This window comes from Pezoporus occidentalis, unplaced genomic scaffold (genome assembly GCF_034315485.1).
Source record: "Pezoporus occidentalis ecotype Australia unplaced genomic scaffold, CSIRO_AGI_Poc_V1 ctg4, whole genome shotgun sequence".
In the NCBI taxonomy this organism is placed as follows: domain Eukaryota; kingdom Metazoa; phylum Chordata; class Aves; order Psittaciformes; family Psittacidae; genus Pezoporus; species Pezoporus occidentalis.
The window spans coordinates 21132480-21141741 of NW_026915724.1; the positions used below are offsets into that span (position 1 = coordinate 21132480).

General features: G+C 43.6%; 1 protein-coding gene across 1 annotated transcript in view; it reads right to left on the reverse strand.

Moving 5' to 3' along the window:
- The window catches only part of LAMA1 (laminin subunit alpha 1), a 101924-nt gene extending 93324 nt beyond the window's left edge, over nt 1-8600 (reverse strand). Inside the window, exon 1 of the mRNA XM_062632959.1 lies at nt 8482-8600. Within this exon, the coding sequence (XP_062488943.1) occupies nt 8482-8563 (82 nt within the window). The 5' untranslated portion in view covers nt 8564-8600. The remainder of the gene's footprint in view (nt 1-8481) is intronic.
- Between the last annotated feature and the right edge of the window lie 662 nt (nt 8601-9262).

Genomic DNA, 9262 nt, shown 5'->3' on the forward strand with positions numbered 1-9262 from the left:
TGCCAAACCAATGCATTAGTTAGCAACTACTGAAGGAGTAACTGTACAATTGTTGGTAGATAAATTTAAATTTACAGCAATTCTCCCAGAGTGAGTGGAGTTTATCTGAGCCTTCATTTTCCCATCCAAATTTTTATCTCTTCAGAATATTTTAAAGGGTGTTTTCTAATAAAGTAATTGAGTGCATATTTTAGAGGCTTTTAAAGTTAGAGTAAATAAAAGGAATCCTAAAAATTTCAACAGTATGCATTTCACAACCCTAATTTAAACCAGGGTTTCCACAGATCCTGACTACTGAAAGGAATTTCACTTAAAAGTTTCTGTTATCTAGCCCTTCTCAGCCAATAAAATAGAAACAATCTAATCATCAGAGGCATTAGCACACACTTACAAGCCTATCTTGCTGTTCCCTCTTACAACAGTGCAAGATAGGACACAAAAGGCAGCACTGCAAAGGCAAGTGAAATAATAAATGAATGGTGTGGCATGGAGAATAACAAAACATATATTAGCTATTCATGCATTTGAATGAGAAATTGCCTCTATGTTTATAAGAGAAAACTAGACAAGAAAACACACTGGACTTCCTTAGGCAGTTTTATTAGCAGCAAAGCACATTCAGGAGCTGGTTTTCTCACTTCTGTAAAGCAACAACCAGAAATGGGGAGGGCATAATTTGATTAATCAGTTTTTCAAGCACAAGCCTACTGCTAGTGCTAGACTCAAATGGACTCAATCACTGTCTAGATATGCCCTGATGTACCTGGAATAGCCCTGAGAAGTCAGCAGTGACTGGCCAGGAGGAGCACTAGGTGCAGCCAGGCTCCCCAGCTTGACATCTTCCCAGGCATCCAGCCTGCCCACCACTTCGTGCCATGGCTGCAGAGCTCATTCTGCTGGCACCCATGGATACAAAGTGAGGGGGACAACCTAGACCCTCCTCCAGACTCCCTGGAAGGGCAGCACTCAGCCAAAATCAAACTGCACTGGAAGCACCAGTCACTTACTAGGTTTTCTTCTCTCTGTCCCACACAAACATTTCTTTACACGCTTCTTTGATCAGATGAGTTTTGTGACAGAAGGTAAAATGCCAGTTACACTTTCAGAGAACTGAATAAATATCAATATGAACCTAAGCAAGCACCAGTCTGCATTTATGTTCAATGGTTGAATTCCAAGGTTTATTATGACTTGTGCCACTGATTTGTGAAGAGCTAGTAATCTGCTATTGAAAACTTCTGCTTCATCAGATCCACAAGAAAATCCAGTGATCAAATCAAAGCTATAGAAATTGGTTTTGTGAACTGTCCTCTCAGCAAATAAAAGCTTATAGATATATGATAAAAGAAGCAATGGACATGGACCTATCTTTATGGTCATTTTGGAGCAAAACAGCAGTAAAAAATGTAGGAAGATCAAAGGGAAATATAAAGTTTCCACTTTGGGAAGACAATTTCTTAAACAGCTTTTTAACCTTTATTCTCATGCGGGAATGAAGAGAATGGCTGGATCTCACTGCTCAATAAGTGAGCTCACAGAAAGGAATTACATTCTGTTTGCAAAACAGCTTTCAAATCTGAAACTTTAACCTAAAAGAATTGGTTAGGGAATATCTCTGGTGGAGTTGATACCGTATTAAATGACAGTTAAGAAAAAAATCATCAAAAGCTAACAAGTTAAAGATGATAAAACAGAAAGAATTGCTGAAGGCTGAAATCTACTCTGCCTACACAAAGCAGCAGTGGGATCTTCATGGCTTTGCCTCTTAGGAAAAGCCCAGAAAAGACAAGATGAAACAACTCAGTCCATCAATCCCTGCTAACTGCTGCTTTACACAGCCTGCAAGGTTGGACCACTTGTGGAAAGGGCAGTGGGTGAGACTGCCATGTATTCCAACATTCCACCCTTCCAACAGCCTCCTGAGCTCACATGCTCACAGTGATTTTCCAGGGAGACCTTAAAACAGAATTAAAAAAATAAAATAAAATAAATAAAATGAAATAAAATAAAATAAAATAAAATAATCACGTTTTGGGGTAAAACCAAAGACGCCTGTAAGTCCATTTTGCTCTGCCAGGAACACAAGGTAAAACTCAGGAATGGTAACAGCTGTTTCACAAGCAGGAGGGGAAGTCTAATTATGTGCATCTACCTATCTTTGTAATGAGGATACTGAAGGCTTACACTTTGAAAGTGTTTTTAGGCTTACACTTCTATGCTTTCTAATTTTTAGAGTGTTATTTATAGGTACTGTATCTACAAAGTAAGTCCTCTAGTTTCCCTGTAAAATTGTGATGCATACAGCTTTTAATACTCAAAAAAAAAGGGCATAAAATTATTACATCTCAGGGAAAAAAGCAGGTTTTTTCCCCTCTAAAAAACACAGAATGACTGAGAAATCATTAAAGCCCTGAAATAGCAGAACTAAAAAAAAAAAAGGAGCACAGCTATACCTAACCTTTTCCTCTGACCCACAAGCAAATGAAGCAGTTGCCTCAAATGTCGAAGTCAGAGAGAGCTGTACCTATATACTAGTTCCCAGAGGCACTTACACAGCCTCTGAGATATCATTCAACTACCTAAAAACATATATAAATGCAAAGTTTGATTGATGTGCATACAAGGTTTATGCCAATTAACAAATCACAATTCCTGCAAGCTGACCTAACCAACCTCATCTTGCAAAACTTCTCCAACACACCATTCCTGTTTGGTCAGAAAGGGATACCTGAAGTACAAAAAAAGTACATCTAGGAGAAGGCAGCAAACTCCACCTGAAGATCCTGTGTGAAACTGCTGTAAATACCAACAACTGATCAACACACACTGATAGTCCTGAATTTCCAGAGATGCATTTTCTAGGCCCTCAGGGAATAGAGAAAATATTTATGACAGACAAATTTTTATTTTTATCTTAATCTTCAGTCTACTTAGAATGCTTTCATGGGATTTTTCTGTCACATACCTTTGTACTCTGAGAAAAGAAGAAATAGTCTGTGGCTTGCTGATGCTTTCTTTTAAATAAGGGGGGTGGGGGTGTGTGGAATCAAAGTAGCTTCTAAATATAGGACTTTCGAATCAAGGCTAAGCGCAATGTTTTCCCCACAGAATGTCCAAGATGTTCTCTGCAGATCATCAGAAAAACTGAATTTCCTCCTTGTTCTTTATTCCTCTTCTCCCATCCTCAAGTCTGACCCCAGTTAGCAAAGTGTGCACCTAGTTGAGATTACCTTTTACATTATTCTTTTTACACTACAGATTCCTTTTAATACGATTGAGCTCCATTTCTAGTTAATAAAAGTTTGAAAATATTTGTGTTGCTTTCTATGAATTTAGGGAACCTTATCATTTCTACTCAATGGTACCCCAAAAATCAGCATTCCTGGGGATGTGCAACGTGGCCTTGGAGGCGACTTCATAGACAGCTCATCTAAAATTGATTTCTGTAGAGTACTATGTAGAATGAAGTCAGCTACACAAAGGCCTCAGCAGCTAAAATGCATCAGAGAAAACCTAAGCTCCAGAATTACATCTCTTCTTCTACAAGGTTTTGCTGTGGCGTGCGAAGTTCTGTAGCCCAACAGAGAGGCAGATGCTGCAGCTACATGCTCCTAGATCCAGCCAGTAGTAAGGCTGAGAATGTATTCCCAGCAGGCACACACATAGCCCCACACACATAATGCAACACATATATGCATATACATATGCCCAGTCACAAAGATCAACAAAGACAGAACAGAAACATATGAATGCAACCACCAAGTCTCATCCTGTTCACTGCTCCCCCTGGTCAGGATGAAGGAAAGCAGAAAACATCTATTCATGTAAAGATATATATGCAGTGCAGATTCCTTCAGTAGCCTGACTTGGACTCTCAGTCTGGCCAGTAACTGCCCCTTCCTAGATGCTAGGGTCTCTCCAGTTGCTGACACCTGCCTATGTAAGCCCCTGATGCCTGTAGCCACACTCCAGCCACTGGTTCATAGACTTCCTCATATACAACACCATCACCTCATCACACCCAACACACCAAAACACACTCACTATGGATCCCTCTAGTTACTGGCCAGTATGTTCAGTCTGCCACGCAGCTGGCCCTGGATCTTCCAATCTCCAGTTATCTGAGGCAGACACAAACATGCAGATGGGTCTCTTGGTTGGCTCCTAGATCCCGTGGTCTAGCCAGCAGTTGCCTTGGATCTCCTGTTCCCTCCAGTAGCTCATTTCTGTAGGCTCATTACTAGGTTGCCCCACCTTGTTTCTCTGTGCTCCTTTGTGTGTGTGGATATGGAACTTATCACATAATCTAACAGGTTAAATAGAGCGTGGACAGTTAATAAATATCTTGTGGTTCTACTGCTTAACCCGCATGAAGACACAAGGGGTGTATAGGTTCACTGTACCTGAGGTTTCTGACAGAGGGGAAAAAGTGAGAACTTAAGCCAAGGATACCATTCTGCCCAATTTTGCCAAAATAAAAGGTTTTGGCTTACCACAATATTAAGTGATTCTGCCTCAGACTCCCATATTTTTTACTCCTGCTTCACACTGCAGTTGCAAATAGCACTGCCTTGAAGTTTCCTACAAGTCTCAAGGTACTTCATGTTTCTGCTGCAGATTTCATGAAAAAATGGTATTTAAGACTGATGGAAACAAGCTCTATTCAGGCCATTACCATACACAAACCTGCAATACCGTAAAGTACCTATGGCTTTTTTTTTTTCATCTTACACGAAAAGCATTTAGGAATGCAAAATCCAGCTTATCTTGAAAGTGGAAGAAGACTTTCTTCAGAGTTTTATGGCCACCCAAATACACTCTGGAAGTCTGACTCTCAGTTTTGGAAGTGTCAAGAGGAAACCATATCAATGTACAGAACACCTTTGACTGTATAAGGCTGTAGCAAGACAAACCAAGATCTACCTGCCTAGGCACATCACCTCTGAGGAACTAATTTGCCATCCTCAATTAGGCACTAAAAAGTCTTTCTCCACCAGGTGGGATGCACAGTCATCCTGCTGAGTGGTGCCAGGCTTGAGTGTCCCAGTAAAAATACAGCAGACACAGGTACAATAAAAAAAGTTCTTATCCTGAATTCAGACACCCGATTGATTACTGCTTGCAGCAAGTAAACAAAAGAAAGTAAGGCCTGCAATTGGATTCTCCTTCCATCCTTTTAGTGCCCTAATGATTCAACTACAACATCAGGTTTTTTCTTGCCCATTCTCTGCACACATTAAACTTGCATTCTTGGCTGCACAGTAGCTCAGTTTGGAGAGATTTCATACACACTTCCTCCTCCCCTGCATTACCTGTTACACCAACTTGGTAGTATATTCAGAAATTGGAGATGTGGGTTCAAACTCTCTCAAACTAAGGAGATTAACCTAAATCTCCCACTTCCTCGGCAAGTGCTCCAACAATCTGATTTACATGCAAACCATATCACTTGTTTCATCAAAAAATGTTTCTGCTGACTATAATGTCATAATTTTTGCATTAGTCATAGCCTAAGCATACTTAAATTACCAAACCAGATTCTGTAAGTAAGGTAGGTTTGAAACCCAAGTGATGAGAAGTATGATAAATACATGTGTCCAGCTCTGCCCAGATGAAACACCTGAGGCACCTTCTTGAGGCCATTCAATTCCCTCAGCATCAGCACTTAAAGTCTATTGTTTCCAAACCTCCAGGCAGGAATAACTGAGCAGGATAGTACAGCACACCGGTTAACAAAAATAAGCTGAGATGAGTGCAGCTGAGGAAATATTTAGTCTAAAACTACAGCCTTGAAAGTTACCCTTACTACACATTTACAGTAGCAGGATGTTTTTCTTAATTACAGAAAAATCACCTGACAGGGACAGAATCAAATTTATGACATATAGGCAATAGTGTTCAAAACCATTAACTGATTTCCCTTTCTACTATGTAGGGCTGTATAACTGTTACCTCCAGTGTAATTAAGAATGCATTCCAGCAGAGCAAAGCTGCACATAAGCCTCTGAAATGGCTATTTGCTTCTGAGGTTGTAAAACTACTCTCATCTAGATCCAAACCATAGTATAAATGCTTCAGGAAAAGTGAGTAAGTGGAAACAAAAGACATAACTGAAAATACAAACTCAACTTTTCAACATGATGAGGACACTTTAACAAAACACCTGCAATTAAAACACCAACTACATTTTACAGGTATGTAGATACTAATCTTTAGGCTATAAGAACCAACTATTAATCTTCAGAGCTGTTCAGTGTAGTAACTACTATTCTGCAATTCTCTTTCTTAGACTGAACTTCAGCACTTTCTAACAGACTCTTGCAACCATTGTACACTCATTTCCTCATCTACTGAAAGGAACGCTGGGAGTGCTATCAAGGTACTCTCCATGGTCATGCCAATATGCCTTTCCCCAAAACTTCTCAAATGTTCTCACGGCTCTGAGAAATTTTTCCAGCCTCACCACAAACTGTATTTTCACATCACTACAATGCTTACAAGTTTGAACTTCAGTTGTTTATTTTCTGCCAAAGCAACAGGGCTATTCTAATCTGCATTGCATTCTTCACATTGTTTTAGGATCAGTTATCTTGAATTCTGGTCTTTGCAAAGCAATTATCCACCAGCAGGGTTTGATACTCACTGCTTCCTTGGATGATCTGTGCTCTCATGCTGAGAAAGAAAAAATTCTGTCAACCTAATCAAATGGGAATAATGGTCTCCTGACCTGATCTTTCAACTCCAACAATGTAATTATAAATTTAAATAGCCCCAGGTTGGTGGCTTAGGAGCAATCAAAGATACTGGCACCTTCCATCACTAATATAAAAATGTACATTTTATCAGGATGCCTCTAGCAATGTGACCTGCTGGAATAACAGCACTAAACTATTTGCAAAAGCTGCAGAAGATCACTAAATTTCTACAAAAAAGGTATGGACTCTTCTTAATTGTATTTGACCAGCTTTAAGAAAATTCCTACCTCTTAAAACTGTGCTAACAGGCATATTCAAATATGAGTTAATAGTGAAAGTTATTTTGATGTGCATAATAGTACCTTACAAAAAAAAAGTGAAAACTTGTTAATCATTTTGTCTGGCTTTTCATTTGTTTCTAAGATTGAATTTTCATAACCAAGGTGTATGTATTTACCAGCTGAAATACACAGACTCTGGGATTTACTTGGGCTTGATTTTGTGTCCTTACCTGGACAATGATGGTTTGTACACACAATGATACTAATGAACACACCGCAGTGTGTAACCTTCCAGATGCTAATCTCCCACACTGTATCCATCTTGAACACCACACTTCACCATAAAGAAATCTAAGTGATGCATCTGCACAACATATGCTTTCCGACCATTTTCCACACTCTTTTTTTTAAGAGAGAACAAATGCAGCTGGGGAGTAGTGTGCAGGGAGTAGAGATCAGCAGAAATTCTGATGTTGACTCCAGCAGGAGCTGGATCAAGCTAAAGGTAAAAGCATCTGGTGCCTACCAGCGCTTCTTCTCCTAACCGAGCATACCGAAGTCAACTACTGTTGACCCAGAAACAGCGAGCGAACTGCTGTTGCTCCCTGCCTTCAGTCTCGGTAAGAAAACACAGGCTACTGCGCTCTGAACAAAGAGGATGCCTCCGATGAAGTTATTTGCAAACCAAGACCTTTCCGTGGAGCGCTCAGGCATCCCGGAGGCAATGCACCACAGAGCTCCACGTGCAAAAGAAAACTTTCGTGAATTATCGCCATCGTATCCTCACGCTACCCCTGCCTCATACTTGTAAAGTGGTTTTGATCCTCTCACTCCTTCCAACAAAGCTTGATCTGCGTTACATTAGCGGCAGCGTGATGTTTCCTTCGTGCCTGCCTGCCCTCTCCCTCCCCTGAGCGAGATCCCCGCGTCTGCGGCCCCGTCTCCCGCCAGGACAGGGGCTGTGCTGAGGGGTCCGCCTGGTTGGGGCGCGCTGCTGTGGGGAACAGGTCCTACCGCCAGTCCCCCGCCCGGCCGCCCCTTCCCCGGGTTCCTGCTGCTCCACAGCCGCCCTCGGCTCCCACAAAGGGAGTGGGCGGCCCCGGAGGCGGCAGGGCGCAGTGGCCCCCGCCGCCGAGGGAGAAGAAAGGGCTCCAGGAAGAGGGGGAGGGCGGCTGCGAAGTGAGGAGATAGTGGGAGAGGAGGGATGAAGGAGGGGAAAGAGCGTGGCAGCGAGGCGGCCAGCACCGCCGGACCCAAGCCCGCCTCCTCTCGTGGGTCACCCCTGGCCGCACAGTACAGCCACCCGTACCGCCTCTGCTCAGGACACGCCGCCAAGGCTCCCCCTGCCCCGCGGGGACGAAAGCCTGCCTCGGGACTACAGGCAAACTCAGCACGCACGGCACGGCACGGCACTGCACTCCATTGCATTGCATTGCACTGCACCGCACCGCACTGCACTGCACGGCACTAAGTACCCCGAGAGCCGCGCACTCCCGCCCGCTCACCTCGGGGCTGGCCCTGCCCCGGCACCCAGAGCAGGGAAGCCGCCGCCAGCACCGCCAGCAACCGCCCATCGCCGCTGCCCATCGTTACCGCTGCCGCCGGGAGAGATGCTGCCCGCCCCGCCGAGCGCGCCCGCCTTATAGCCTGGCCGCCCGCCCCGCCCCGCGTCCGCACCGCCGGGGCTCGGTCGCAAGCACACACCCCCCTCGCACACTTACGTCGGGGGACCTCAGTCACACGTGTCCGTTCCCGCGAAACCGCCCGCGAAGCCCCGGCGGGCCCGGCCGCGCGTTGCGGTTGATGCGCAGCGTGCGGCGAGCCCCCACTCCAGTGTCTTAAAACGTTCTGGAAAGGTGTAATTAATGAACTGAGACTTGAAAGGGAGAAGGGAAAGGTGAGTGCCCGAGATAACAAGGTAAAAGTGCGTGGGGAGAGAAAGCGTTACTGAGCTGATTCAGCACGCAGCTTTCCTGTGCGGCTGATATTTTCATGTGCTTTAAAAAATATAGGCTGCTGAGGCTTTCCTTGGGCATTTGTCATCCCCAACTTTGAAACTTCATGCCCGTGCTGATGTTTTTCGAGCTTCCGCTCCATATAAACACAGCAAATCAGCCATGTTTGTAAATGAAACGAGTTCCCTCCTTGGTAGGTAACCTAAGAGGTTGACTACTTTTGTCCTGCAGGAAGCCTTTCCACCTTTTTAATGCTCAGCTACCTCTTGAAACTAGCTTAAACTATGACAAACGGGTTGTAGAAATTCCTCAAAACGTTTCTTTAATACCT